Raw genomic sequence first — 27,636 nt, 5'->3', positions numbered from 1 at the left:
TTAGATGAGCTATAAAGAATGACGTCCCTGGGTCAACACAAGATATTTCATTATTATTATTATTATTATTATTATTATTATTATTATTGCAGTATATTGATAGATTAATCTTGGTCTTATATTAGATATTGTATTATTATTAATAATAACAATAATAAAATGAAGTGATTAATTACTGTTTGTCTCATATTAGATGAGCTATAAAGAATGACGTCCCTGGGTCATCACAAGAATATGACGTCCCTGGGTCATCACAAGAATATGACGTCCCTGGGTCAACACAAGAATATGACGTCCCTGGGTCATCACAAGAATATGACGTCCCTGGGTCAACACAAGAATATGACGTCCCTGGGTCAACACAAGAATATGACGTCCCTGGGTCAACACAAGAATATGACGTCCCTGGGTCATCACAAGAATATGACGTCCCTGGGTCAACACAAGATATTATTATTTATATTATTATTACTACAATATAGTGAGAGATTAATGATTGTTTTAAATTGGATATTGTATTATAATAATAATGATTATTATTTAAATACAGTCATTGATAAATGTGTGTCATACTGTATATTGGACGGGTTAATGATGTCGCCGGGTCAACACAATATATTTCCTTGTTGTTTATGGACGACAAACCCCCAATCCATCCGCAAAAGTTTTTAGCCTTTCTTTCCCAGAAGGATTAGTATCAGCATCTGCTAAACGAATACATGACAAAAGTGATATAAATAATCGTACAAAAAGATCCGACGACGCGATCACGGGGGAAACGCCACACCGGACCGGGGCAAAACGATCGTGGGCACCTTCCTGTCCGATAGGATCGGGGTTTGGCGATTTGGACCTTAATATATGCGCAGTTCAGCGAATGTTCGCGTCAGTTATGAATAATATATTAATAAAAATAATATATTATGCTGAGCAGGGATGGACACATTTGAAATGGCACATTTTAAATAATATGCACTTACCTTTGTAAAATGAAGGCGACGTCAAAGCACACAATTCAAATAGTGGCGCGCAAGCTGAGGCTGGGTACATGTCACGTGACGTGAGTAATCTGATTGGTTGCTCAAATTTAGCTTAAGCACCTCCCTTGTTGACCCAGGGACGCGTCGAACTCGGCAGAATCAGGACGTGCGTCACCCTTAGTTTTCAAACGGGAACAAGGGACAGATAATAGAGCCCTGTCAGTGGATCTTAAAAGTCTGGTAGATGACAAAGGAATAATAAGATTGTTAAAATAAGATGGAGCTTGATTGTTAAGGGCTTTAAAAACAAACAACAGAATCTTAACTGAACTCTAAAATGGACCGGAAGCCAATGAAGAAAAGCTAAAATTGGAGTGACATGGTCATATTTCTTTGCAACAGTCAGCAGCATTGCAACTGCATTTTGTACCAACTGGAGGCATGAAAGCGATAACTGAGGAAGACCTGAGTACAGTGAATTACAGTAATCTAAACATGAGGAAATAAAAGCATGAATAACCTTCTCCAAATCTTGAAAAGACAAAAATGATTTAAGTTTGGAAATGACTCCTAATTGATGAAAACTGTTCCTAAAGACATAATCAGGTACTACTGTGTATCATCAGCATTTAAATGAAAAAAAACATTTTGCTTTCCTGATAATATCTCCCAGTGGGCGCATATATAAGTAAAAAATAAGAGGTCCCAGAATAGATCCCTGAGGTACTCCACTAATAATTGAGGCAGATAATGAGGATAACTTTCCTAGCTCTACAGAAAAATACCTGTCTTTAAAATATGAGTTGAACCATCGTAAACCTATGTCTCTGATACCGATCAGATGCTCTAAACGGCAAATGAGAATATTAAGGTGGCTGTAAGATCAATTCCGTATTTTTACCAGCATCAACTGCAAATAAATATCATTGAACACTGCAGACTCCATACTGTGATAAACAGTGAAACCAGATTGAAAAGGTTTTAATAAATACACTGTATTTAAGAATGTGACCAACTGTAATTGCACAACACTTTCTAAAATCTTTGACAAATATTATAACTTTGAGACATGCCAAAAAATGTTAAAGGAACTTTCATTCGAACCTTGCTTCTTAAGCAAAGGCTGAACAACCACATACTTAAATCAGTTCGGAACCACACCAGTTTCCAAAGATGAGTTAATTAACATTTGGTCACTGGGGCAAATTACTGGAAAGGCTGCTTTTATGATCTCAGAGGGAACAACATTCAGTGAGGAGTTAGTAGGCTTCAATTTTTTTAACGAGATCAGAGAGTTCAATTAAAGAGACATGTTGAAAATGACAAAATAAAAATGGACCAGCAGGCTAGTTCAAAGAGAGGTCTGAGAGATGTGAAGTAAAAGACAAATGAATGGCACTGATTTTATCAATAAAAAATGTCAAAAATCTCTAACAGAGCCCTGCGGACGGCTCCTTAGAAAATTGTGAATTTGGATTAATTACTGAATTTATTGTGGAGAATAAAATCCTAGTTCTATGACATTTTGAAGTAATCAGTTGTGAAAAATGTTTTGATCTAATTGATTTAGCAGCACTCTGAAACTTAACCAGACACTTTTTAATAATCTCAAGAGACAGTCAGACGATCATGCTTCCATCTCCTCTCTGCTTTACGGCATGCCTGTGGAAGGATGGAAGAAAGGACAAACGGAACTATTCATGTAAGTCTGATAGGTGGATGCATGGAAGAAGGAAGGAAAGAGTAAAAAAATTTTTTAGTTAAATTAGGATAAGGGCATTAGGCACAGTAATAGTCAAATATAGTTAGGGAAGATAAAGATAGGAAAAATAGTTAGGGGACATAAGAGGGATAGCCAGGTTTGGAAAAGACCATTACTGAAAGGGAATGCTAGCAAGGGAAAAGGAGAAAGGGGGCGAGATCATAAATTCTCTGCTGTCAATCTCGTCTGTGCAGGTCTTTCTGGCAATGTACGCCACATTCTTCATCCAAGAAAATGCTCAGACCTGGCACCTGGGCAAATGACTGTTGGCAGGGCCAGCGTGGCGATGAATTGTGATTTTAGCTCTGCCAACATGCTGTGAACGTTCCAGGGGGGAAATGCAGTTCCAGGCGTGCGTCCATGACCCACTCAGACTGATGTGCCCTTGTCAAACTAAATTTGAAATGCTCTTTTGACCAACCATCACCTCAGAATTAAAACAGGCCAAAATTGTGTTGTGACAAGTTTTATTGTTCACAAGAAACCAACTTGGCCTTCATGGTAGCAGCTGTTGAATTACAGCATATGTTGTGAAACATTTATATTTAAGGTTCAAATCAAATTCTGACCTTTTAGATTGTAAGAGTACATAATCCCTTATACTGACTGACAGAAACGTTTGTTGAGTGCTCAGAATATGGTCAGAACAGTGCTTAGAACAGGCTAGCTAGCTAAATCCTAGTTGTTACTGACAACTTTTTGACACCTAAGAGTGAAATACCCAAAATGATTATGATGGGTTGTTGAGAAGTGACCAGAATAGGGGCACATCAGGGTGATGGTTACATGGGCCGGTATGAAATTCTGACAGTATGATAACCGGTTTCACGGTATCATGGTATTGCGATTACAGCTCTTAAATATGTTATTTTAAAATGTCTGTGTAAAGAACAACAACTTTTTTTTCCCCCACTGAAAACAACATATTTTATTTTTAAGAAACAAAGAAAATTTTGGAACAGTAAACATATCAGGCTAAATAATTACAATAAATAACTGAATTTCTTCTTAATTATATTAAGTGCAGTCACTTAAGTGAGCCTAAACCTGCTGCTCAATAATCAAAAACATAAATCAAAACATAATTTCTGTAATATATATATATATATCAACAAGAAGTTTGGAGACATGCTCACTTTCTACACATTACTCTTTCAGTCCAAGTTATGATGCAGGAATATTCACCTTTCAGGATTAAGTTTAGAGCGGTGAGTGTGTGTGCTCCTATAAGGATGTGTGCATATACACATAAGGACAGATAGAGTGTGATTCCTCGCTGTGTGAAGTAATGTTGGAGAGGAAACTAGTTGACGTTAGCTAGTTAATTAGCCATGTTATCTGCCTCAGTAGCAAGCAAAATAGTATTTATTTCAACTCTGAAAAGAAAGGCGGGTGGGTTTCTGTCTTGATCGGGGGTGAAAGAGAAAGAAATAAAGATTACACAGATAGCCTATATAGTTTATGTACGATCTGGAAGTATTTATTTGGTGATCAGCACTAAAATGTCATCTGTATGGACCATCATTGTGTACGGAACATGGTTAGTCAAAAATTCCCATGCGGCAGCCTTAATTTTTTTCAACGGGGGAAAAAGTTCCAGGGGTTCACCTCCTTCATCCATCCTAAACACAGATGACTCTCACTGACTGATAGTGCCAGACGGAGGTAGTTCCAAACCGCGGTATACCTTGAAACCGATTATCATCCCATGCTTAGTTGTGATGGGTTGACGACCAGCATCCAAAGCAGAGGCATGTCAGAAAGAAGGTTATTTCTGATTGGTTGGTAAGTGAGATCCAGGCTGGTAATATGATCATTTGATTGGTCATCAGCTCACTGAGTACGAGGCATGTTGCAATCATGGTCATTTGATTGAGTAATCTGTAGAGAAGTAAAGTAGAGAGATAGTAGAGTAATGGAAAGTTCTGATGGATTGGGAAGAACCAACCAAAGAAAGGGCACGTCCAAATGAAAGTAAGTTTGATGGGTTGATGAGCAGAATCCAGAGATAGGGGTTCATCTAAGTGACGGTTACATATAAAGGGTTGCTGAAGATCCGTAGGGAATGTCAGAGTGGTCGTTAATTCTGATGTTTAGGTGAGCAGCATCAGAATAGGTGATTTTTATAGTTCTTGTAATTTCTGATCAGTCAGTAAACAGAATCCAGAGTTGGGGCACGTCACTAGAGACCTTCCGGCAGGGGAAGCCTTGAAGGTTAGCTCAAAATGGTGTAAGATCCTGACAAGCAGACAATAGATAGTTCTGACTGAATGGAATTCATTGGAGGAGTTGCCTCAGAATGCTGAATGAATTCTGACAGGAAAGTGAGCAGCATCCAGAGTAGGGAAAGTTGTAGTAATGGTTCTTGCTGAAAAGATGGAGAGCATCCAGAGTAAGAGCATGTGAGGGTGGTATTTAAAGGATTAGTTCACTTCCAGAATAACAATTTCCTGGTTATTTACTTACCCCTATGTCATCCAAGATGTTAATGACTTTTTTTGTTCAGTCAAAAAGAAATTAAGGTTTTTAAGGAAAGCATTCCAAGATTTTTCTCCATAAAGACTTCAACAATGATCCGATGGGTTGAATGTCCAAATTTCAGTTTCAGTGCTGCTTCAAATGATTCTAAAGGGTCCCAGCTGAGGAATAAGTGTCTTATCTTGCATTTTTTTTAAGAAAATGATAAATGTTTATACTTTTTAACCACAAATGCTCGTCTTGCACTAGCTCTGAGATCCCCATCCATGAATTCAAGCATTACAAAGACACATTGGAAAGGTCACAAGTGATGCATGCAAAAGTAATACCAAACTCAATCTGTTTTGTTGTTTTTTTTACCTCCAGCTTCAAAATGTACCGAAAATGACCAATTGTTTCACTTGATAAGACTAGGGATGCACCCATGGGATTTTTTTGGGGGCCGATGCCAGTTTTAACAAACACTTATTGCCCGATTCCGATACCGATATTTGTCACTTCCTCTCTTATTTGAAATGTTGGCATTAAAATGGATAGCATTTTGATCATGTTTAGTTCAAAAACACCAAAAACATTTTTTGCTGAATTTGATGCTGAATCATCAAATAATTTCTAATGAACATGAATTGGATCAATTTAACTTTCAGCAGGCCTGCATATATACAACAGAACAAAGATACATATTAAATAAATAGTGCTTTTTAGGTAGGTTTAACAGTTTCCAGGTACAGAAATAAAGTAAACGAATGTAAAATAACACTTCGCTGTATAAATTAAATAGATACTAATCCTTCTTTATTGTAACAGACTTTATTATGTTTAATCTTCTAATTAATCTTCTAAAGTTTTCGTATACGTTTTTATATTTTTTGTAAATTTAAATATGTATGAGATCTCCTTCACTAAGCCAGGACTCTTATTTTTACTTATTACGTGTTTTCTAGTCTACAGAGCTATTATGGGTAATGAAAGCATGCAGTTCTTTGGATAGAAAGTTTGTCAGTTTATTAAGCACCCCCTGAAATGGCATGAGATCTGTATATATTTGTTTACTGTTAGTTGTAATAAGTGTTTTGTGTAATTTGCTGTATGTTGATGATCACACAACTTCACACAGTTAATTAATAAACCATTGATTTGTTATATCAGCCTTTTCCCTTACATAGCCGATATTCCGATGGTTGTAAATTGAGGAAAAATCATCTGATACATCAGTGGATCCCTAGATAAGACTTTTATTTCTTAGCTGGGATCATGTAAAACCCTTTGAAGCTGCTTTGAAGTTGCAATTTGGACCTTCAGCTCGTTGGTACATGTTGAAGAAAAATCCTGGAATTTTTTTTTTTTTTTTTCATTTTGACTGAAGAAATACAGACATGAACATCTTGGATGACATGTGGGTGAGTAAATTACCAGGACATTTGTATTCTGGAAGTGAACTAATCCTATAATTCTGATGGTTGGGTGGGCAGCATCCAGAATAGGTGCATATTGTAGTGATGGTGATTCCCGATCAGTCAGTCAACAGCATCCAGAGTAGGGGCACATCGTCTGAGCCTTTCCCACAAGGGAAGATTTCAAGGTTAACTCAAAATGGTGTAACAGGAGTGTAATCTCGACAGGCAGACAGGGTAGTTGAGTTTGAATGAAAGTCATTGGAGAAGATGCCTCAATACACTGAACTGCTTCAGTGTTGAAACAGCTCATCACTTTGTAAATTGACTGCCTTGACAGCGTCTTCTACGTATTTGCCCTGACATAGTCATTTTGATGAAAGTTATATTTAGAACTTGCTACAGAAAATGGGTTGTTCTGTACGAGAAGTCGTGGGAATGTTGTGACAGGTAGGATAATCGCCACTTCCCACTGATTTCTACAAACACTGTGGTCACAATAACAAACCTTTCCAAAAATTTGTTGGCAAGAAAGGTAATTTCTCTATTGTCTCACAGTACAGCTCACACAGAAGTCATTTTTAAAGCAGCTTTAGCTTTCTGTTTGCCAACTTAAACTGGAATTTGCGTGGACCTTAAACATGAGGAAATGTTTTGTCCTCACAGAAAATTCCTGATTTCTATTGTAAAGACTGAACAACGTTAAATATGACCACTACCTAAAACTGATGTAATGTGTGCAAGTTATGCTTATTGACTCTTATTGATTTTTATGCGTTTTCCAACAACATAGGTTGCCATCATGATGGATGTTGCTAATTTTTAAAGGTTAGACCCAAAGTATTATTGTAATAGGTTGGTTAATTTTGATTGGTTGGTAAGCAGCACTGAGAGTAGGGGCACGTCATCTTGCAACGATCCTGAACGCTGTTGACTTATGACTGTCTAGCCAAGCCAAGGACAAACACATAAAGAATCATTTGAGGGACAAATGAGCCTTCGAGATGCAACATCATTAAGAGCCACATGAAGCTTGTTGGGTACCAAGGCTGTAGAAGATGTGCCTGTTTTTCGCTCCAGTAAAGCCTATCAGCCGGAGTAAATGAAGATAAGCGAGGGCAGTTGTTGGTTTTGGCTGTCCTCTAGAATAAGTTAGAAAGTCTCGAAAAGGTACATTCCTCTCTGATGGCCTTTGATCACCATCCTAAATCATTTGTGTTGACCTAGACTGGCGTCACTTTCTCCCTATCTCTAGCTATAGTTAGCCATCTCCTGTTTTTTTTGTTTTCCACCACTATCGCTGTCTCTTTATCACCCAGTCTAACCTATGGCTAGGCCTGAAGTCCCTGTCCTTGCCAGCTGACTTCAGTTTGATACGTCAAGACAGATCAATAGAGATTTGGACAACGGCCACTGGGCCAAGACACCACAACTCCTGCCAACAACCCCCCTGCCATTGCCCTGAATAGCCCCTGTGGGGAGGAACTGGCTTGTGGGTGAATATATGTAGCCATCCTTAGTGATCGAGAGGAGTGATGCTACCTACTATGCCTTGCTCTTCATGAGATGTATAGCAGAAGTAAGCAGAGAATGAAATGAGAATGATAGAGTGATGGTAATCTTTAATCACACTCGCTCTGGCTGAATGATGATTCGCACCACAGCACTTTAGATATCCTTTAAGTTACCATCCGTGGCCTCTTCAATTTGGCTCTTTTTAACCTTTCTGTACCAAGCATCAGAACACCCCCACCCCCCTCATCCCCAAAATATTGGCCTTTGTACTCTTGTGCTTAATCTTGCAGAAAAGACACAATTAAAATGTATTCAAACGCATTTCAGGGTTTAACAGTCAGGTTTCATCCTGCATTGTTCATTGGTTAGCGCTGAGATCAGCCGGCACTGGTGTAGATCGACCTCTGCTGAGTTTCAGAGACGTTTGCAATCTTGGAGCCAGTGCGGCGAGACGGTTGTTATTCCTGTCCTCCCTTCCCTCATGACACTTATTGTGCACGAATTATTGGTTCATTTAAAATGATTTAATGTCATTGTAATGTTACGCGTTTAAAAGATGTCATTGTTTTGGACTACTGATGTAAGTAATACAGTGTTTCAAAAATCCTGCCAATAGTTAGCATAGTAATATGATGGACTTTGATGTTAATAAGGTTTCTTTAATTTTGAGTTGAAAATTAAGCGTCACCATTGGGATATACGTCAAGATGTTTTTAAGGGTGATTTGTAGCTTACCAGAACTCAAACTGCCAAAAATATCAAATATATTTACGTATTTTGGGGTTCAAATTCAGTCCAGTTTCATCCTCGACTGTTCATCCATTAGTGCTGAGATCAGCTCATGCTGGTTTAGAATCGACCTCTACTGAGTTTCAGACACGGCCGCAATCCTGCGGCCTATGAGGCGAGACGGTTGTCATTTCTCTCCTCCCTTCCCTCATCACACGCTACATGGATATGAGTTATTTCTGCCACAATGGAGTCTGACAGCTGTGTTTTCTTCTTCTTCTCATTATCTTGGTCTTTTGTTCCCTCTCTCTACTCTAAATTGATCAAAGTAGCAATCAAGCATCGTAATATTTTTTTATAGTTCTTTTTGCCGCACCTCTGCAGGTGACAGAAACTATTACAACATTAACTAGATATGGATGTTTTTGGGGAACTTGTTCCGAGTAATTTTAGTGTCCTAAATTCACCACGAGAGACTGGAAGAGGAATGGGTTTGGCCTCTATCTGCAAGGACTCTTATACGTGTACCAATCTTAGTACCCTGTAATGTTTTCCAGCTTTGAACTTCAAGCTTTTAAAATACAGATGCTGAATCCTGTTTTCTGTGCTGTTCTTTATCAACCACCAAGACCAGATAAGGATTTTATTTCAGAGTTGTCTTCAGTTTTAAGGGAACTTGGTACTGAATTATGACAAAGTTTTAGGGTTGGGAGATTTTAATATTCATGTCTGTTGTCCATCAAGCTCTTTGTCGAAAGACTCTTTGATCCTTATAGACTCTTTAGGTTTCAACAAATTGTTAAAGGTTCTACTTACTCTCATGGTCACACACTGGATTTGATTATGTCCCTTGGACAACCACTAAGGACATTATCAAACTGTAGACAATTTTGTATTAGCTGATCATAATCCCATTCTTTTACTGTCTCTTTTCCTCATCAGCAAAAGAGAGGCTGCTCGGTAAATGTTTTGTGTCACCAATTAATTCAAATACTCAAGCTGATTTTAATATTACTTTTCTGGAAACAATGGAGGGTTTAAATGTAGATTTCTTTTCACCTCATCTTGATGTGGAGGAATCAGTTCATGTTTGAAACACATTTTGTTCCAAAACAGTAGATTTCATCGCTCATTCGAAGCAGGGAAATACACAGCATAAATTAACTCCATGGATTAATGTGCATATCCATTCCTTAAGGCAGATTTGGAGAAGATGGGGACGAAAATTTAAAAAAGATAAATTGCTAATTTCTCATGAAATGCTTAGAGATTCTCTGTCTAAATTTCAAATAGCTCTAAGAAATGCTAGACTGAGGTACTTTGCAGATCTTATTGAGAAAAATTATCATAATCCTAGGGTTTTATGCAATTCTTTTTTAATTTGTTTTAAATCAAACATCAGATGTAGTATGTAATGCTATTAGTTATTAGATGTTCTTATCTGGTGTTACTTTTGTCCAATTTTGAAGACAATTTCTCTTTCAATCCTTGAGCATATTATACTCAGACTAAAGTCTACTTCTCCTCAAGATATTGTTCTGACCCATTTGTTAAAGCAAGCTTTAAATTCAGTTGGCCCCTTTTATAGTGTCTATAATTAATAAGAGTTTGTCTTCGGGGGTTGTGCCTGACTACTGTAAACATGCAGTGGTCCAACTGCTTTTGAAAATATCTAATTTGGAAAAGAGTGTGTTACAGTAGCTAATTTTAGACCAATCTCAAAACTTTTTTTTTTTCTTGGCAAAAAAAAAAATATATGGAGAAGAGTGTTCTCACGCAACTTCAGTCATTTGTTCATGCAAATAAGATCAGTGAAGTGTTTCAATCAGGTTTTAAAAAAACTTCACAGCATTGAATCAGCTTTGCTGAGTGTTTTTAATTATATTTTTCTTGCAACTGATCTCGGAAATATTACTGTACTTTTACTTTTAGATCTGATGGAAGCATTTGATACGATTGACCATTAAATAATTATATCTTGTCTTGAAAAATCTGTGGGTATCTGTGTAAATGCCTTAAGATGGATAAAGTCATACTTTAAAAAATAAGTTTTTTGGTCCACATGGGAGGGTTTGTGTCGGCATTGGCTCCCATTTCTTGTGGTGTCCTGCAAGGCTCTATTTTGGCACTTTTTTTCTTTTCTCTGTATATGCTACCGTAAGGATTGAATTTGTATAAATATGGTGTGTCGTTTCTTCTTATTTTCATTCTGATGTTGATGACACTCGGTTGTATTTGTTAAAAAAATTTTCATTAGCCTTTGATCAGGGATGACTGCTGAGGTGTTATCGCTGTAGTTACCCTTTTGGGTCTTGTATGTTGTGTATTGATGTTTTTTATGGCTATTTATTATTTGCTATTATATTCTTTTAATTGAATGTACTGTGGTCAATTTAGCTGCTTTATTAGGTGCTTTATAAATAATGTTGGAGTTGGAGATTAATGCCTTTCAGATTCAACAGTCTTTGTTTCACAGACAAAAAGGCACTTCAGAAGATATTGTCAGTTTAGAGCTAAATACATACCCAGATGGTTTTGTTGAATTATATTTTAACAAGGGAGTTCAGTTGTGTTACAGTTTTAATTAGCGTTTTTACATGCAGGTATTTAGCATATGCTTTGAATTAAATCGCTTGTGTATTGTTGTCTTTCGTAATTTAATTTCAGCAAAGTTTCCTTTATGAAATTGTCCATTTGTCAATTAGGATCCAGTAAGTGTTTTTTATGAGTCTGCTGATTAGAGAAAGATCAAACAGTAGATACACTTCATCTCATTTGCAATTAAATCACAAAATGTCGCATTAAGAAATTGTTGATCAAGAGTCGCTAATAGTTGATATATTACTTGTTCTCAGCAGAGACAGCAAGAGAATGTTTGGTTCTTGGCTTCAGATTTAACTTTCTTCACATTCACAATCTTTCATCACTTGTCCTCCATCCTCATCCCTGAGTGCACGTTCAGTCTGTCGCAAAATTGATGCCTCCTTCATGAGCTTTCAGCCTCGCTCATCTATTTCCTAATTGTCACTTGTGGTTATTGATTGATGCCACTGCGTTAAATCCTTCATAGCACAAAATGCATTACCATTTAGTATTGTAACGTATGTTGCAGTGTGTGGTTTGTGTGATTTGTGTAATTTGATCATGCATTTTCCACCCTGCTATAAGTACTATTAAAGTTTGATCAGAAATCGTATTTTTCCTGCAGATGTCTTCCTAACTACTGCGAGCACGATGGAGAATGTTCTCAGTCCTGGAAAACATTCTTCTGTGACTGTTCAGGAACAGGATACACAGGAGCCACCTGTCATAACTGTGAGTCGACAACCATTATTACAAAAACAACTTTTTTAAACTTACTTTTTAAACCTTTTAACTTTTTTTCAGCTCTTTTGAAGTTAATACTTGTTAAAAATGCAGAGCAACCAAATGCATTCTCTACAGTGCCAAATAAACAGTTTTCCTTCTTTGATGACACTAAACATGAGCTGACTTGAGGATTATGTTGCTGTTTTTCTGGTCAGCCATCTTTGAACCCTCCTGCGAGGCCCACCGGCTCACAGGAAGTGCCTCAGGCTTTTTCTCAATCGATCCTGATGGAAGCGGACCGCTCAAATCCACCGTTGTCTACTGCAACATTACCGGTGAGACCTCTGTGGGATAAAAAATAAATAAAAACATGAGTGTTAACATGAATACTGCAAGTGTTTGATTAAAATACATACTGTATATGCAGTTTTTTCAAGTTGTATGTGTTAAGAAAACAGATTTTCTTACAGACATACTGTATATGCAGTTTTTTCAAGTTGTATGTGTTAAGAAAACAGATGTCCTGTTCACAGCTAAGTTCGAACTTGCCACTTTATTTTTAAGGCCATTTATATTATTGTCTAGTACTTTTGGTTTGTTTGAAACTCATTGAAAATTACAATAAGGTTTAATTTTCTAATGTTTGTTAAACGGATACTTCCCCCAAATTTAAAAATTTCATGTCGTTCCAAACCTAAATTAATTTCCGTCTTCTGCTGAGCATAAAATAAAATATAAAGAAGACAAACAGTTGATGGTAGCCATTGACTTCCATAGTATTTTTTTTTCTTGAGTGTCTATTTACACTAAATAAAAATAGCCCGCTTTGTTAACAAGGGTTATTTAAACTAACTCCGTCCACCAGCGTGTCGTTGGGCTTGACAATTTTATAAAAAACCACAATCAAGCAACACCTTCAGTTGTGTGGATGGTAAAACACATAGCGCAGTCTTTTTGACGCGATCGACTCAAGTTCAAATCCGCCTTTTGTGAAACTCGTTCTTATCCCTTTTAATATCTCATATCACATCAGAAAGACATTTATTTCCAATAAAAAGGAAGGAAATAATCCAAAAGTTGAAAATAAAGTATCGGGTAAAGTTAGAGGTAGCTGTGCGGAGGTTTTTATTGTCCCAATAAAGCAGCATCCATTTATATTTTTTTTTTATAAAAAATGATAATCTACACTCAATATCTTATTATTGCATACTGTTTTATAATGTACTCCAAAACATGGGTGTAAATATTTGCCACTATTGGCCATGAGAATTATAAATAGCAGAAAATATGACTATTTTTACAATATTGTAAATAATTTCTATTTGTACTTAGTTGTTTCTCCTGTCGCTAAGAAAATATGTTAGGTCATTGCACACTAAGTCCGAAGTTTTCGCATGTTGAAAAATAAATACAACCTCACGTTGTGTCAATCACATTTACACACTGCCTAAAAACTATCGTCCATCATAAAAAACATTCGCATCAGGTTCAGTTTTCTGCTTTTTCGCATCCTTAGCAAGCATTTTGATAGGAAAGGATGACGAATACGAGAAAAAAATTGAAAAACTCATACAAAAATTTCAGACTCAGTGAGAAATGACCTTTACACTTAATGCAAATAGCCACTGCCTCAAGGGTGATTTGACTTTCAGCCTCCATATCCTGGTCAAAAAGCTTCCTTAAAAGTTCTTGTCGGAAGTATTTTTTCTGATTATTTACTTTTTTAAATATACAGAGCTGTCGGGTTGTGAAGGCAGTTTTCTGCCAGGGGAAATCTGTTTGAATCAACACCGATGCAAAGTCATTAATCAGAGCTTGAACTTGTCCAGTCGCTGATGAATGTTGCGCTGTCTGCCAGGGCTGTCTGGGTCCCAGGGTGCAGAACGACGGGTCTGTCCGGGGGAAACCGCGGTCGGGCCCGTTTTGCTGGACCTTTATACACGCTGCTGTATTCTGTGAAATATTACTCATCTCCTTCAGAATTGTGATAAAGCGTCGCTCTCTTAAACACACATTCGCTGGTTTGGGATCCACTAGAATAAAGTGCCATTGACTTCGGCCAACCTCAATTAGAAATGCCGCATGAAATGTAAATTACTGTTCGCTTGGCATACGCAGACTTAAGTGCCTGCTGGCTGAGTAAACATGACCCCCCGCTGAGGTGTTTGCCGGATAAATGAAAGCTGACGTCAAAGGTGTAGCGAAGATTGGCCTTAAGTCTGGGTTGGAGGAGACTTGCTAATTGAAGTCGCGCTCTTTTCTCATTAAGGTTTGTGTACGTTATTATCTGGATTACAGCTTGCTTTTGTAATTGAAAGAACCGAGGAGGTGTGAAGTACTATGAATTTAGTTTAGTGTGGGATTGGCTTTGATAGTGCAGAAAATGGGCGATGTGCTGCATACTACATTCTACAGTACGCTGACTGCAAAAATAACATTTTCAGTTAGCGTTGAAATGCATATGGATTATTTCAGAATTCTAAACCGTTTTTTTTCGTATTTTCCAGATGATAAGGTTTGGACCGTAGTGAATCACAATAGCACAGAGATGGTGAGGGTTCAAGGGTCGTCGCTTCAGAAGCCTCACGTGATGAAGTTTAACTACAGCGCGTCTCTGGAACAGCTGCGGACGCTCGTGGGCAAGTCTGAACAGTGCCAGCAGGAAGTCGTTTATCTCTGCAGGAAGTCCCGCCTCTTCAACACATGGGGTGGGTATTGAACAACTTCAGCACAGTTGGTTTTTGCTTTATATAATATTATACAGTATATTGATATATAAATAATATATTCATCTACATTTAGTAATTATGTACATTTTGATGGAATTGTTTTATATTTGTATGTATAATTTTAAATGTATCAGATGCTTTTATTCAAGGCACCTTCAATATTTACTATTTATTAATATTATTGTTATTATTGTGGTTTTGCTCTCTCCATTTAAGTCAGTATAAAAAGTTGTGGTACAGTGCCTTATTATTTGACAATATTAAGTAAAATACAGTATTATTTTATTATTATTTATATTTATTTTTTCTAATCTGTAGCTTTTTTAGTAATAAAGTAATAAAGTTTTTAGTAATATTGTTATGTGCTTTTGTCTTTCTATTACTATTTAGATTAAATGTATTTTTAGTATTTTTTTCAGTTAATCATTTTAGAGACTCTTTTAGAGCTTACTACTTTTATTTTATTTTATTTAGGTTTCTTTCATTTATATTTCAGTTTTAGTTTTAGTTTTTATTTCCAGTTAAATTTAGTTTTTCATTTGTGTGCTTTAACTTAAACTTATGTTAGTTGCCAAAATAACACTTATAATTTCTATTTAAAGTTTTTAATCCAATATTTATTTCAGCTTTATTCCAGTCAAATATGTTTAGCAGTTTTAGTTAACAATGAAAACCCTGATAATATATAACTGATCATCGTTTAATGTTATAATGTTTAATGACGTATTAATCCAAAAATGAAAGCTATAGTGTTATTTGATAATTGTCGATACTTTGTTCGTATTAAACTCAGTCACTGATCACTGTTCTCTGTCCGAACTGTTCCTCTGCGTATGTTCCAAGTCCTTTCTTGATTAAAACGTCTTGGCCCATTGGATAATTTACCTAAAGTGGAATTTGTTCAGATCTATAATCTGACTTGACCCCAATCTAATTACAATATTAATTGATGGGAAATGGAGACATTTATAAACTAGCCAGTCCTTGAAATTGTTCATCAGTTTGTGCCGGGCAGAGAGATATTTGCATAATGAGATCTGAAGTTGGGTGCCGTTCTTGCGCTCTGGTGGCTGTAGAGCAAAGGAACAACGGTTGGCCAGATTTTTCCTTGAGGGATATTGAGTAGAATGGCTGAACCTGTTATTAATGGTGGCTGGATCTTGTGGGAATATCTCCATTGACTGGACTCTTATCAGATCTGTTAACCTCAGAGGAACAGAGGAATCCAAAGACCCCCAGCTCTTACTTATTACATGCAGTTGTCAACTGTATTTTTGAGATGATCATTTTTGGCATTGTTTTTGTTTTGTTTAAAAAAAAGGATTGTATTATTATTATTATTATTATTATTATTATTATTATTATTATTATTATTATTATTGGCATTTTGCTTTTTTTTTTTTTTTTGCTGAAATATAAGTATTATAATATTTATTTAAAAATGAATTTATTTGAATTTAAATTAAGATATAATATAAATAAAATATATTATGTTATATTTAAGTTATTCTAATTAAGGTTATTTATTAAATTACTGAATATTTTTAGGATGCAATAGCATTAAAATATATTATTATTATTATTATTATTATTATTATTATTATATTTTTTATTATTAATATTATCATTATTAGTTTTAAATAAAAATATTTTATTAATTTAATTAATTATTAATTTTACAAATTTATAATAATAATAATTATTATTAGTGGTAGTAGTAGTAGTAGTAATATTACTTTTTACATCATTACGCTATCTTGTTATTAATGTAAAATAAATTAAATTATACTTTTATATTCACAATTTTAAATTGAGATAAAAATACACATTTTAAAATTAAAGGTATAAAAGGTCAAATATTGTATAGGATATAATATCATAAAATATAAACATGTAAGTGTGAGTAATTAATAAAATATTGTTTGTTTAAACTATGTTTATCAGCCATAGCACAAAAATAGTCATTGACTGTCAGTATTACCCTTCTATACTGGCACATCCCTAAGGCGTTTTTTTATCATCAAGCAGTGTTAGATGTCAGTGGCGAAATAAAGAAATGTGTTGTCTGAAATGTGTTTGCTCCAGATGGAACGCCCTTGTCCTGGTGGCTGGACCGGGCAGGAGAGAGAAGGACGTACTGGGGTGGATTTCTCCCCGGGGTGCAGCAGTGCGCCTGCAGTCTGGATGAAAACTGCATCGATATGAACCACTTCTGCAACTGTGACGCTGACCGCAGCTCATGGTGCGAGCCTTCACTGTTTGCCCGTTTCTACACTGGTGCTCTTTCATTTTAGATTTTGTGTTGTTTGTTTGTACTGTATCTGTTGAATATCTTCTCAGCACATGTTGACGGTATCAAGAGCTGCAGATAGTGAGAGCAGCCGGGTAAACACAGCTAATGTTTGCTTGTGAACAGGGAGAATGACACAGGAGTGCTGTCCTACAAAGAGCACTTACCAGTAACCGAGATCTTGGTAGGAGACACAAACCGAAGCGGGTCCGAAGCCGTTTACAGAGTGGGATCTCTGCACTGCTACGGGGACAGTACGTAAGCATACATATCTCATCTGTTCACACTTTAGAAATGCGAGTGAACTGTAACACAAAAGATGGGAGCATGTTTGTTTCTGGTGTGATGAAAGCACACTGAAAGTTTTACAGATTTTACTAAAAAAAGGATTCATCTTTTTTTTTTTTTTCTTTGAACCAGATGTAATTAGCACATTTAGAAACTTATCTTTACTTTTTCTACCTGTGTAGTTACAGTGTTAATTCAGTTTGATTATTTCTGTCAGTGTATGAAAATAATCATGTTTATAATCATGTTTGACTTTTAGCATGCCACGCATTCAGTTCCTTTTTAAGTGAATTTGTTACTTTTAAATTTATGAGTCTGACAGATGCTTTTATCCAAAATGACTTGCATTGCAAGCTATAATTTTATCCTTGCTTATCCTGGGAATCAAATTCATGATCTTCTCATTGTTAGTGCTGCCTTCTACTGTTTGAGCAACAGTTGTTTCTGTCAGTTTAATAAATGGATTAATCATGCTCAAACTTTTTTTGTGTGCATTTTTTAAGTTAATTTGTGCATTTTTAACACATTAGCCCTATTATTCCCAGGTGTTAATACATTAATTTCATCAGCTTTAAAACTGTGTAAAGTAAATCTAAAACTTGGAGTCAGATCTAGTCTTACCTTACACAGTCTGTCACATCTTAGCTATAAAAGAGTGATATAATTTCTGACAAGACTCCTCAAATTCCAGGTCATAATTAAGTCTTATTATAAGAATATTTTAATAAGGCCTCTTTCCTCAGGGTTTCTGTGGAACGCCGCTTCCTTCTACCAGGAGTCGTCTTACCTGCACTTCTCAACACTTCAGGCCGAGCTCAGCGTCGACATCTCGCTCTATTTCAAAACCACGGCTCCCTCCGGAGTCTTCCTGGAAAATTTGGGCACAAAAGACTTCATTAGAGTGGAGCTCAGTGGTGAGTCCCCTTATATTAAGAACTAGACTTTCAAAAAAGTCAAATAACTAACTTTTCAAATGAAGAAGAGTTAAGAATGCATTATTTTAATATGACAAATGACCATATTTATATTTTACTATTTTATTTCTTAACATAATTATTTATGTATTTTTTTCTCCATGAAACATGATCTGGACATGTTCCCTCACACGTTTTGTGAGCTTCAACCAATCTGTCTATAACACTTTATTAACACAAATGTGGAATTAAAATGGTAAAGGCTCCTCATATTCAGGCCGTTTCATTAGTATTTGCAGCAAAGAGGAGAGGACGTAGCCAGTTTGAGTGGAAAGAGCAGTTTTAGTGAAACCATCAGCTGTGTAATTACTGTACACAGTTCGCTGAGGCTGTTCATCTTCATCATACTGCCTGCCTTCATATTTATATATATATATATATATATATATATATATATATATATATATATATTTTCCCCCAAGATTAAGGATAATTTTTTTACCAAGACTTGCCAAAATATATTGGCTCCATGTAAACACGTTATTTCCATTACAACGAGGTGTTGTTCCATCTCAAACTGGACATTGACTTGATTCAAAGAACAACTTTGTTTTTGAATATTTAAAATAAAAATGAATTAGTTGTATTAGGGGAGCACGATAAATATCGGCCGATAATTAATGCTTTATCATAATTAATATTTATCGTGCACCACTAATTAGTATCTAATAAATTATATACACAAATTCCTGTTGCGTATGTAGTGATTTGTGTGTTTTGTTTTGAATCCCGCAGCACCCTCTGTCGTGACGTTCACGTTTGATGTGGGTAACGGGCCGGTGGTTCTGACGGTAAAGTCTCACGTGCCGCTGAACGACAAACAGTGGCATTACGTCCGAGCCGAGAGGAATGTGAAGGAGGCGTCGCTGCAGGTGGACCAGCTGCCCTTGCGTTTCCTGGAGGCCCCGTCTGAAGGCCACACCCACCTTCAGCTCAACAGCCAGCTGTTCATTGGTAGGCACCGCCTTGAGTGACAGCTCTGTGCCAGGGGGGAGTAAGAAAATAATATCCCTGTACCTCCACACAGATGCTGCTTATAGTGTTTACATGCTAATTACTTCAATTTTAAAATCAGCGCTTATAAAGATTTCAATCTATTTTGTGCTATATTTTGGTATACTAGCGCTAACAAAGCTTCCTGATATGTTTATAATTCAATTGTAGTACTAGTGCTAACAAAGCTTCCAGTGGTTGTTGTGCTTAATTTTGATGTACTAGTTCTAACAAAGCTTTTTGTCATTTTTGCACGTAATTTTGTTGTACCTGCTTCTAACAGCCTTCTGTTATTTTGAGCTTAAATTTGTAAGCGCTAGTACTAAATTTTAAGCACCCTTAGTTTTGTTATATAAGTGTTAAAGAAGCTTCCTGTCTTTCTGCATAATTTTGTTGTACTAGCCGCTAACAAAACATTCTTATTTTTGCTTCTAATTTTGTTGTACTAGTGCTCGAAAAGCTTTGCTTTTTGCATTTGATTGTTTTGCAATAGTGCTAAGGACATTTTCTTTCTTTCTTCGCTTTAATTTTGTCGTACTAGCACTGTAAATGTTTCTGTCTTTTTGCGCTTAATTTTGTTTTACTAACACTAACAAAGCTTTGTCTTTCTGCACTTCATTTCATTGCAATAATGCTAAGATAGCTATCATGCTTAATTTTGTTTGAGTATTCTGAAGGTTTTGCACTTAATATTGTTGCACTAGCCATCTTTTTATGCTTATATTGTTGCTCTAGTGCTAACAAAGCTTTGTTTTTGCTCAATTTCGTTGCACTAGCCACTAAAAAAGCTTTTTTATTTTTGCTTTTAAATCTTTTATAGTAGTGCTACCAAAACTTTTTGTTTGTTTTGTTTGTGCACTTAATTCTGTTGCACTATTGCTAATTACATTTTCTGTCGTTTTGCGCTTAATTTTGTTGTACTGGCGCTATCAAAGATTTCTGTCTTTTTTGGTCCTAAATTTGTTGCACTAGCACTAATGAAGCTTTATGTCTTTTTGCGCTTAATTTTGTTGTAGTAGCATTAATAAAGTATTCTGTTGGTTTTACATTTAATTTTGTTGTACTAGCCTCTATCAAAGTTTTCTGCCTTTTTGCGCTTAAATTTGTTGAACTAGTGCTAACAAAACTTTGTTTTTGTAATAGTGTTAAAGAAGCGTCCTGTCTTTTTGCGTTTTCTTTACTAGCCACTAACAAAGATCTCATTTCAGCACTTAATTTTGTTGTATTTGCGCTAACAAAGCTTTCTGTCTTTCTTTTTAAAATAACTGCATTTTTGTCTGTGCAGGAGGCACAGCATCGAGACAGAGAGGATTTCTAGGGTGCATCAGGTCATTAAACATAAACGGGATGACACTTGACCTTGAGGAGCGTGCTAAAATGACTCCAGGAGTCAGTCCGGGGTGTCCGGGACACTGCAGCAGCCAAAACAGTTTGTGTCACAACAGGGGGAAATGTATCGAGAAGAGTAGTGGCTACGTTTGTGATTGCACACATTCGGCCTACGGAGGACCCAACTGCAAGAAAGGTATGTTAATATTGGCGATAATTCTTTTGCACGAATATTGAATTTGTTTATATTGACTCTGCACTTGGTTTCTAAAATATCGCTGGTCCACCACAACAATGTCGAAAAATATAGAACTATTTTTTTTTTCTATCAAAGGATTTTCTTTAAGCGCTGACTTTTGAAGTTGAGGGTGTGTGAGTGAAAGATTCTTGTTTGAAATTAATTGCTAAAATTCATAAAATGTTTTCATTGCTGCTCTGTAGATTTAAGATTTTAGTTTGCATATTCTGATGAAGAATAATGCTTTTTATTAGCCAAACCCTGTTGCCATGTTTCAAAACATACCAAACCAGCATATACTTTTTTTTTTCTTTTTTTTTTTTTTTTTTTAACAGGGCAGGTTTGTTTCACAAAATTATTCTCTTAAAATTTCCCCCACAAAAAAAACATGAAATTATTAAGTAAAGAAAAATAATTTGCCATAAAAAAAATTATAATAATTAAACTGCCATTTATAATATCTTAAAAGCAGGTTGCTCAGTATTTAACATAATACCAATACACAATAAAATGTCTTAAACAGGTGAGATATTCGTAACTAAAATCAGATGCTAACTGGCCGATGATTGACCAACATATCTGTTTTCTGACTGACATAGAAGTTTTTAGATTTTCTTGCAATTCAAGGCAAAGGTTCCTCATCAAAAACAGTTTGTTTCAACTTTGTTATCCTCCTAACTCCTCTACTAAAAATCAAAGAGCGTTCCAGACGGAGGACATTTCAGAGCTCGGCAGCCTTAATTTCTGAAGACTGCGTTGCGCCGGCAGATTGCACCTGATCAAAGCTGAGCTGGATAAAACATGAGGTATTCGGTGCAGTCCTGCTATTCTCTGTCTGGCTTGTGTCCATGACCGTGAACCGCAGTTGTTTGGATGAATTTCACTCAAAGGGTTGCAACTTGACCAATCCCAGCGGACCCTCCCTGCCCATCACGCTCAATGCTAAACCTCTCTGCTGTCAATACGGCCTTTATCACATTTGATCCTCTGATATGCCAGACAGCTGAGCTATTCAACGCTCAGTGAATGAGACGGCATTCTTGGCTTTGCGTTTTCTTTATTGGACTCCAGAGGGATGGTGTTTCTATTCTGATAATATTATGAGTAAATGAACACTATGAGATGCCCAGGGGTCGATTTCAGTCCAAGCATAATTTTGCATTAATTTAAACTTTAAACGATTCATTTCCTCAGCATTTTCCACTCTGTCCATTCAGAGCTGTGTCCTTGGTGTTCGGCAGTGCATTACTATGCTGATAGGGAAACAAAAACAAGGCCAGTCGCCGTCAATGATCTGCCCACAAGCGTTTGCACCAACATTTTCACACTTTTGTTTTTTTCTTCCTTTCCAGAAGTTTCCGTGTCCTTTGAAAGCGGGTCCTCGGTGACCTACACCTTCCAGGAACCGTTTTCCGTGATGCGCAACCACAGCCATCAGTCCTCAGCTATCTTCGCCCAAAGCAGCAATTCACGAGAGAGCATCACCTTCAGTTTCCTCACTACTCAAATGCCTGCCATGCTTCTGACAGTCAACACCTATCATCAACAGTACATGGCCATTATTTTGGCTCACAATGGTACTAAGATAATATTACTGTTTTTGTTTTCTGGTTTCTTTATTTTTTATTATTTTTTTTTATTGCTATATGGGTGAATCTCTCAAAACTTTTTTTGAATATTTTAGTCATACTGTATATCATCCCATATTTGTATTTTTTTTATCATTACATTATTCATGCAATTTGATTACATTCAAACTGTCAGTAGATGATTGCAACAATGATGGTGATGATTGGAGGGGAGCATTCTTTTCTGTTTTTCTCATATTTCAAAACAGCGGTCAAGCTAGCAATTACCCTCATCAGTGGGGAAGGCAATTAGCCATCCAATGTGCTGTGCTGACTTGATTTTGTCTTACGTGTCTCAAATCGCCTGCGTTTCTTGTGTCTCATTGGTGTCCCGCAGGGAGTTTGCAGATTTGGTATCGGCTGAACAGAGATAAAGGGCCTGACGTCTTTACACCAACATCCCATAATTTGGCCAATGGAGAGCTCCACAGAGTCCAGGTCCATAGAGAAGGAAGGGACATGTATGTCCAGGTAAGTTTTGCATATATTTCAAAGCAAAACAAATTTAAGCCAGTTCTTTGGCAGTTACTAACCTTTTCAATTAATATTTGCACAGTTATGTGTCAACATTATAATAAATCATTGATCTTTATTCATGAAAGATGAGTAGAACAAATTTTTTAATCGTTTGCCGAACCTAACCAAAGCAACATACATAAAAATGTTTTTATCAAGAAATTTAAAGATGTATGTTGCAGACATGCAACAATTTACATAACTATTGCCCAGAAATTAAAGATGTGTGTTGCTTTCATACAACAATTTATGTACAAATATTTTCATGAAAAAATGTACACTGAAATTCGATTTAAGATATTATTTACATACGAATAGTTTTATGAACTAATTATACAGCTATTCAGTGCCATTCACATGCATGCAACAATTTACATACGAATAGTTTTCCGAAAAGATTACACAAAGAACTTCAGTCAAAGATGTGAATTGCATTTAAGAGCAGTTTTCTGAATATATTACACAGAAATTAAATGAAAGAAAGAAACATTTTTTTTATTTTGTGACACATTTTTAAATTTTGCTAACATTTTAATGTATAGGCCACATTTTTGTGACAAATTATGTAAAACTGGTTTTATATATAATTTGCATAATGTGTGTGTGTTACACTTTTCATAAGAATGGTCCTCAAACACATTATATTCTTGAGACAGTTTACATACAAATGGTTTAACTAAATAAATTACATAGAAATGTAATGAATGCATCAGTTTTTAATAATAATGGTTTTACAAACAATTTACAAAGAAATTTTGTGTTTCATAATTCACTTCCATTGTTGCAGAGGGAAAGTTGAAGCATCATTAATCGCATTCCTCTCTATTGATTTAGATCAGATTTGTTTTCAGTCTGAGTTAAATAAAGTACCCTGATGTGCATGGCTGATGATACATTGAAGTTTTGTACCCTGGTAGCAGAGACTTCATGAGCAGTGCTTAAGCTCAAGGATGTCATCAGTATTCTTCACGCAATGTTGCAGATTAACACATGGCGGCTTTTGTCTCACACCAATAAAATATTTGTAGAATCTTGCGAATGTCACGCCACATCTCTCTCGCTCTTTCTCTCTGTATCCTTCTCCTTCTTAGATTGATAAAGATACCAATCTGAAATACAGCCTGTCCACGGACAAAGAGTTGATCACGATAAGATCTTTGACATTGGGGAAAGTCACAGGTAGGAGGTTTAATTAAACTCCATGATTAAAGCTGTGGGTGTGTGAGCTTGGGCTTAACTGACTAATTCACCACACCGAGCCACCTTGAGATAGTCTTATGGGCAAGAAGCCTTCATTTAGCACTACATACACTGGTTTACTTAAGTTTAGCACTATATGTTCGTCAAATAAGAACTTCCTGAGGTATGGTCTTCTTGCCTCTGTCAGGTCGAGCTGGTGTAGATGAGGAGGTTCTCCATGCTGGATCGAAAGGTTTCATTGGCTGTCTGTCTTCAGTTCAGTTCAACCATTTGGCTCCTCTCAAGGCGGCCATATTGAATCGAGGCAGCTCGTTGGTCAATGTTCTTGGTAACCTGGTAGAGTCAAATTGCGGCGAGCTGGCTGATAAGTCTTCATCCAGATCTTTGTCAGGTTGGTAAAAGTACCAAATTCTGTTTTCAAGAAACGGCAAAATGAACGGAATCAGTGTACAAACAACAAACTTTATTCGCAGATCATGCAGACACAGGAAGTAGAGGGAAGAAACTTACGAACGCTACCCAAAGTGACTCTGCTGTAATTGGCGGTAGGTGCTGCTCCATTTTTCTTAAGTAAATGTGCTGTAAAATCAAACCTTTTACAAATATTCTCACAAATATATCTTGTCAACTTTCGGTAAGGTATCTTAAAGGTGACACTAAAGGTGTGGTCAATTAAGCAAAATTTCAGGGGCAAAAAAGGTCCCTTGTTAATAGTGTAGCTCAGTGGTTCCCAACCTTTTTCAACTCACGGCCCACAAAACCAAACACATATGTTTACACGTCCCACTGGAAAAAATGTACTGAACCCGCTATTGTTAGGTTTATAACTTAGTACTCAGAAGCTAGATTGTTAACTGTCTTTATTGAATGAATTGGCAATGAACAGAAAATAACTCAGGCTGGCACCGCTTGGCACAACTGCTGTTGTTCTGTAGCATATGCAGCAAAAATATCTAAGATAAATTGGCGGTTTATTCTTAAACCAATCAGCGAGCTCGAATAGTGGAAGCATAGTTACAGTTTAATATTTATTTTTTATTTAAATATATGTATATATGTGAAATGATGTTATTATCTTACGACTTAGACATTTTTACATATATGAACAATATTTATTTTAATAGTAATTGGCGGTCAACCTGCAATACCATCACGACCCATGAGGCCGCGGCCCACAAGTTAAAAACCACTGTTTTAGCTATTTATAAGCAGAACAAATGAGAAATGGTGATCTCACCTGTTATGAGTCTAGATTATGAGTCTTGTTCAATGTGGCAAATCCTCTTTCCAGTCTATGTGGGAAAATCTTTCACCTTTCACGGCTGGAAATCTATGTGACCAACTTAACCAGTTGCGATATTTGAATGAGGAAATCTTTTGCCTTTGTGCATCAGCACAAGTGCCAGTTACTTTTTCTGTCTCTCGTAGGTTTGATAGCAGCGGTAGTGCTCATTACCCTCTGCGCCGTGGCCGTGATGACCCGCTTCCTGTACCGCCATCGACACGAGCGTACCCGGCAGATGGCCTCCGTCAAGGAGAAAGATCACCAGCCCAGGCCAGAACTCAGATACCGGGCCGAGTTGGACCTACACAGTGCCATGAGAGACAGCAGGAAAGAGTACTTCATCTGACCTGTGGCATACGAACCTCGTGACCCCCACTGAGTCGCTATGACCCTAACGTTCGGCGCCAACTCAGTGGACAGGGATTGGGGACAGGAAGTCAGCTGAGCCTTGTGAACACAGCCAGTGCCCTTCACCCACCCAACCACTGTCCTTTAGCATCCTGGATTCAGGGAATGGAAAGCACACAACACAGATACGTTGAATTATAGTGGGACGCAGGCAGCGTGGCGGATTTGAACAGAACGGGTTTATATGGGTTGTTCTTTGCTCTGGATTTAGACAAAACGTTCCCAAGAGTTAGAAGATCAGGTGGCTTCAAAGCTCAGAAGCTGTACCCAAACATGGCCTTCAGCCCTTTGTAGAGGATGGAGAATCAAACGTTTGAAGCGACTCTTTTGCTTTCAGGGCTAATTATTTAACCAGACAACAAAGAGATTACAGAATCGTTGAGAATCACTCTGGCAGACAAACAAACACTCGACGGTCTCCGGTCTGTGGACCGTGACCAATCAAACGGCTCTGTTGTGGTACTAATCCAGCACGAATGGTCTTGTTCAGCCACAGGCGAGCATGATGTAGTGATGCAAATAAAGTGGGTGATGTTACCACTGGGGCTCTTTCACTTCCTCCTTCCTCTGCTCTGTTTCTCCTTCATTCACTTCTTATTTCCTTTCCTAAGGACTGCTTAAAAACGGCATTCATAATGCATTTAGCTTAACAGTCATGTGACAATTCACAGAGAGAAAGAACAGGAGATATGACTTGATTGCATCCATGATTGAGTTGTGTAAAGCAGGTGTTATGCTGAGGTGAGTGATTGGAGGGGAGGGATTGGTGGTAGCATTTCAAAAGGAGGCGGAGCAAGTTATTTCATTTAGAAAAAGTTCCCAAAAACGTATTGTATTATTATTTGGAGTAATTTCCACTGAAGAATAATTCAGAATAAGGCCATTTGATCATGTTTATGTCATATATTTCAAAGTGAAATTGAAAGATTTTATTCAGCGGGATATTGGTCAATAGTATTATTATTGGTCAATATTGGTCAAGAGTGATATTGGTCAATATTATTTTTCCTGCCAATTTGGATACATACGCTGAAACGTTTTATTAAAAACATTGATTCATGCACAGTAAACCTTGGATCATTTATTAAGACATTTTCGATTTGTCTGTAAAGACCCTATACAATGATTTGACGCTGCTTTGGAGTATTTCCTGTTGGTGCTTTATCTTAAGCAGCAGAATGCTTTACAGCATACTTTGCATCATAAATTATGTTGCTAATCAGTTGTAGTTGGTATCCGGGGGAGGAAAATTCTCAGTCTAGAATATTTGGACACAAATCTGTGGAGTTCGCAAGACAAGTCCTCAGACTGCTTGGTCTGTTGTGCTAGAAGATCATTGTAAATCTCAAATGTGTAGAGGTGCTTAATGTTTATTTAGTCAACTTTTAAAGGCGTGCTACCATATAAATGGCCTCAAAGCTAATAGACATGATCTTACAAGCCACGGAACTCCAATTTTGATTTCACTGGGTCCTTAAGTAAAGTTATACGGTCAATTTTATGTTGTCTTTAAAGTCTAAGACTCACTCGTTCAGTGCATCTGTTTCTGGTGCTGTCACTCTATCACATACTCTTACAGATTTCCTGTTAA

The 27,636-nt window shown here is 36.7% G+C and overlaps 1 protein-coding gene across 1 annotated transcript in view; it reads left to right on the top strand.

The window, feature by feature from the left end:
• The window catches only part of cntnap5b (contactin associated protein family member 5b), a 66,315-nt gene extending 39,733 nt beyond the window's left edge, over positions 1-26,582 (top strand). Inside the window, exons 11-24 of the mRNA XM_052591352.1 lie at positions 12,067-12,173; positions 12,383-12,502; positions 14,675-14,875; positions 16,982-17,138; positions 17,313-17,440; positions 18,218-18,388; positions 19,184-19,402; positions 20,727-20,966; positions 22,361-22,585; positions 22,974-23,107; positions 24,244-24,331; positions 24,540-24,743; positions 24,826-24,897; positions 25,781-26,582. Of these exons, the coding sequence (XP_052447312.1) occupies positions 12,067-12,173; positions 12,383-12,502; positions 14,675-14,875; positions 16,982-17,138; positions 17,313-17,440; positions 18,218-18,388; positions 19,184-19,402; positions 20,727-20,966; positions 22,361-22,585; positions 22,974-23,107; positions 24,244-24,331; positions 24,540-24,743; positions 24,826-24,897; positions 25,781-25,983 (2,269 nt within the window). The 3' untranslated portion in view covers positions 25,984-26,582. The remainder of the gene's footprint in view (positions 1-12,066; positions 12,174-12,382; positions 12,503-14,674; positions 14,876-16,981; positions 17,139-17,312; positions 17,441-18,217; positions 18,389-19,183; positions 19,403-20,726; positions 20,967-22,360; positions 22,586-22,973; positions 23,108-24,243; positions 24,332-24,539; positions 24,744-24,825; positions 24,898-25,780) is intronic.
• The last annotated feature ends 1,054 nt before the right edge of the window (positions 26,583-27,636 follow it).

This window comes from Carassius gibelio, chromosome B22 (assembly GCF_023724105.1).
Source record: "Carassius gibelio isolate Cgi1373 ecotype wild population from Czech Republic chromosome B22, carGib1.2-hapl.c, whole genome shotgun sequence".
NCBI lineage: Eukaryota > Metazoa > Chordata > Actinopteri > Cypriniformes > Cyprinidae > Carassius > Carassius gibelio.
Note: the sequence above shows the minus strand (reverse complement) of the source record. Positions and strands in the feature narration are given on the sequence as shown.